A 4,078-nucleotide genomic window follows, 5' to 3' on the forward strand; every position below is an offset into this window, starting at 1 on the left:
GTGTGTGTGTGTGTGTGTGTGTGTGTGTGTGTGTGTGTGTGTGTGTGTGTTTGTTACACAGCATTCTCTTCAGTGGGAGGCTCAGCGTTGGGTGGCTCCAGGAGAGTCTGTTGGACTGCAGAGGCAGAATAAAAAACAGACGGGTGGGGGGGTTGGAGTTTATACACACATCATCTCGATCAGCTGTTACGAATGACAAGTGAGTGTTTTGACAGCGTGTTATTTAAATGTATGTTAATGGTTTCGCATTATTAAAAAAGGGAAGTAAAAAGGTCTTGGGGGGAGGGGGGTGTCTCTGTCTGTGTTTGTCTGACAGCAGCTGGCAGGCTGCCAAAGTGCCAGTGTTACACCCCGGTGTTTACTCCAAATGAGGATATAGAACATTGAAAGTTTGCATACTCCCGATTAAAATTAAATATTTTCAAATATTTGCAATCATGACTAACGCTTATATCATGCAAGAGAGACAATAAAAACAGAGTAAAAAATGTCATATTGACATTTAGGGTGTGTCGATTGATTTATGGCATCAATTCATGCACTGAGTAACATGCAAGAAAACATTCCACCTTAAAAGTTGGCAGTAGCTGCCGGTGGTAGCTGCCGGTGGTAGCTGCCGGTGGTAGCTGCCGGTGGTAGCCTTTGAGCGGCACAGTGATTTCAATGATTTTTTTCTCTTGTCTATAGCTGTTAACTAGTAAAGATGACAAGGCAGCAAAACATCGTTTCATTTTACATTTATAGTTGACTAATGTGTGTGTGAATTTTCCACCGTAGGAACAGTGGTCACATAACCTTCAAAACGAGCCACAGCTTAACCGCACGCATGTGGTGCACAGTGTTTTCTGTTGGAGATGGTAAGTCCCTTTGGGGTGGACTTTAAGCTTGTTCACTTTGTAAACCTATTACATGCACAAACAAGATATATAACAATAAAAAAGCAAAAAAGCATAATTTGAGCATTTTTTTAGCGAGTACTAGGGGGCACCATCGTGAAACCAAAATATAGATTTCACCCGTTTAAAACAAAAAACGAAACAAAAGAAGGTTTATCTAATGAGAGTGGAGTGCAGTAGGGATGTGTTTACCTTGTGGTTCTGTAGCCACCACGGCCTCAGGGTTCTCAGCCTTCACCATGTCAGTATTCAGGCTCTCTGTCACAACACAACAACACATTTAGTGAACATCGACAAATACAAGTATTGTGCTGCTGGGACCACTGCTACTCCCACTACTGCTTCTAGTGTTACTAAATGTAACTTTATCTACTGCTGATATGATTTCACTATTAATACTACAACTAATAATTGGGCGTTATAGACTGGGTTATGCTGCACCAGCTATTCATAAATGAATACAGTCTAAACAAAGTCCTTCCTAAGTTACTAGCCAGTATCAAAGATAGTGGTTTACCAAATCAGGTTCCATCATTAAAACTTACTAAAGACTTTAGATCTTTAGCATCTAAAGTGCTGTCCAATCTTTTTTGTCTTAGTAAATTACACATATTAACGAACAAATATGACATGTGGAGTTCCCCAAGGCTCCATTCTGGGGCCTCTTCTGTTTAACATATGCATGTTCCCACTGGCGCAGATTATGGAAAACAACAAAATAAGTTATCATAGTTACGAAGATTACACAGAACTTTACATAACCATATCACCAGGGGACTCTTAACTCTTTTAAGAGACAGAGCAACGAGTTGCCCGCTCCTTATTTGCCTAAGATTGAATCCATGCTACTTTATGCAAATCAAGGGCGGCTTGACTTGCCTCGTCGTCTGTCAAAACTCCCGAAAATCTTTTTAAATTGACCATTGATCTAAAGTGAAGACAGATTCAGCAGTTACGGCTTTTTTCCTCACATTAAATGTTTTCAGGAAAACATTTCGTAGACCTATTTTAGTAAAAATAAGGAAACATTTCTAAAAGAGCCGCCATGTTTATTTGATTTGAAATCCGGGAGCAGACGTCCCACGAGTAAAGCGTTCATCCAATCAGGTGTAGCCACCGCGGTTGTAGGAGGGTGTAGCCTGTTTTCTTAGTATGTCTGAAAATTGATAACGGCTGGTTGCAAACCAATCAAGCATCCAATACTGGGTGATCCCTTAGGTCAAACAAGGCCACAGTGGACATGTACTTTTAAACCGTCATAAAGGCATTCAAACGGTACAGTTTTAGTATCAACGTTTTTAGCCGTAACAGCAGCAGTAGTGACAAGGTTAATGTCCTGAGGGACTGACTCCTCTTATGACTGCAGTGCAAAAAGCCTTACGTTGTATGCTGAAGCACAGCTTCTTCTTTTGGTAGGAGATGTAGCTGGTGATTGCACCGACCAGCGCCATAGCAACCGCACTTGCAATCCCCGCAATGGTGCCCACTTCTGCTGTGGTCTCTGCAAGCAAACACAAACACACACACACACACACACACACAAACACAGATATACAGTAAAGTCTGGCAGCGGAACAGACAGATTAATAAACACACATTGGAGACAAAGAAGACCAACCGTTGTTGTCGTCATACTGGTTAATTTGATCATCCCCGCTTGGACGCCCACCTGTGGAAACACAGAATAATAGTTCAATTCCTTCAGAGACTGAGTTTTACGTGGATTTCCTAGAAAGGTGCACACATTACCTTTGCCTTTGTCAGGCTTGTAGGTGTTGTCTTTGCCGACATCAATCAGATCATCGTCCGTAAATCCACCTGAAGTAGGAGTCGGAGATAATCACCACGCTTGAATAATGCAATCGCTAAATGTTAAACTTAAAGAAAGCTGCTTAAAGCCAAAGGAAGCTCTAAATGATGGATTTGCATAGAGCTGTATTTGTTAACTATGGGGTTGTTAAAGTACTTTGGTGTGTGTGTGATGCCGAAGCTTCAGCACAAACAATCTCTCCATTTGGTTCCTCTCGCTCTGTTGTGTTTTCAGTAGGGCTGGGTTAGAATAATCAATTCTCCAATTAAAATTGATTTTTGTTTGAGTGATCTCATGATTTCATTAATCAAGATCAATAATCCTTTTAATACATGCCTTTTTCCCATAGACCTTTTTCACAGCAGACATTTTGACTTATAGTAGGAAAAGCACAGCTGAAATTGATAACCTTAATTTCTTGATGGCTCAGTTCCATCAAGTGTCTAGCTGCAAAAAGCTATATGTAATATGTATATCATATACTGTATATCAGACGATTTTACAATTTTGCACTCATGCTCGCTATACATGATTATATATTGTAAGGTTAATCCCCAGCAGTCTTGTACATCAGGGAACATTTCATTATTAAAAATAAGGATTCATTTCATTCATAGATTCAAGATCACTTCAGATAGCTACGCACAACAGGTTATTTGATTACAGAAATAGAGAGAAATATAAATCATTACCTGAGAATGAAACAAGAAAACTGTTTTAATGCATATTAGAATAAACTTCAACTAATAAAAAACATTTAATTCTTCAGCAGTTAAACTGAAAGAATGCAGGAAGGGCACAGCGTTACTGTATCAGCATAGAAGGAGGGGATGATGAGCAACAGATGAAAACAATGAGCTGCCTCTCTTAGATGAGTGTTATTTAGTTCTTCAGTAGAACTCGACAACAGAGCACTTATTCAAGCAGACTGTGTGGACGGCTGTCCTAATGGATGAGCCACAGCAACTATGTCTCAGTTGCTTTTAATGAGCTGTACACACTGTGGCTTTGGACATTTTACTGGAATGGCCAAATGACTGAGGAGAGTCGTACATTAACTGCTTATCCTTCTTTCAGAGGTTTTCAAATACTGCAAATTCAGATGTTGGGAGAATTTTTGCTTTATTTCTGGACACTAATAATAACTTTGCCCGATTTGAGGATGTGTGTGGAAGAGTTGGAGAACTTGGAAGAGGACACATGTATGAGGTCACAGTGTAGAGAGCTCAACAGAGTGGTTCCGGAAGAGAAAATCCCATTCATTTTTTCCACAAGGATTTTGATTATTAGCCATAATGTCTAAGCCAGTGGTTCTCAAAATGTTGTCAATAATGGACCCCTTTTGAATTGTTTCTTTAAGCCAAGTACCCTC

The 4,078-nt window shown here is 40.0% G+C and overlaps 1 protein-coding gene and 1 long non-coding RNA gene across 3 annotated transcripts in view; both read right to left on the reverse strand.

Annotated features, from left to right (window-relative positions):
• LOC116707236 (uncharacterized) overlaps positions 1-4,078 on the reverse strand; it is a 111,345-nt gene that overhangs the window by 74,442 nt on the left and 32,825 nt on the right. The gene's annotated exons all lie outside the window — the stretch shown is intronic.
• cd99l2 (CD99 molecule-like 2) overlaps positions 7-4,078 on the reverse strand; it is a 13,309-nt gene continuing 9,237 nt past the window's right edge. For both annotated transcript variants that reach the window (XM_032544491.1, XM_032544490.1), the window contains 5 exons: positions 2,646-2,714; positions 2,515-2,565; positions 2,278-2,397; positions 1,089-1,154; positions 7-115 (listed from right to left, as the gene is read on the reverse strand). In XM_032544491.1, the coding sequence (XP_032400382.1) occupies positions 54-115; positions 1,089-1,154; positions 2,278-2,397; positions 2,515-2,565; positions 2,646-2,714 (368 nt within the window). In that variant the 3' untranslated portion in view covers positions 7-53. The remainder of the gene's footprint in view (positions 116-1,088; positions 1,155-2,277; positions 2,398-2,514; positions 2,566-2,645; positions 2,715-4,078) is intronic.

The sequence above is a fragment of the Etheostoma spectabile genome, chromosome 19 (assembly GCF_008692095.1).
Source record: "Etheostoma spectabile isolate EspeVRDwgs_2016 chromosome 19, UIUC_Espe_1.0, whole genome shotgun sequence".
Taxonomy (NCBI): domain Eukaryota; kingdom Metazoa; phylum Chordata; class Actinopteri; order Perciformes; family Percidae; genus Etheostoma; species Etheostoma spectabile.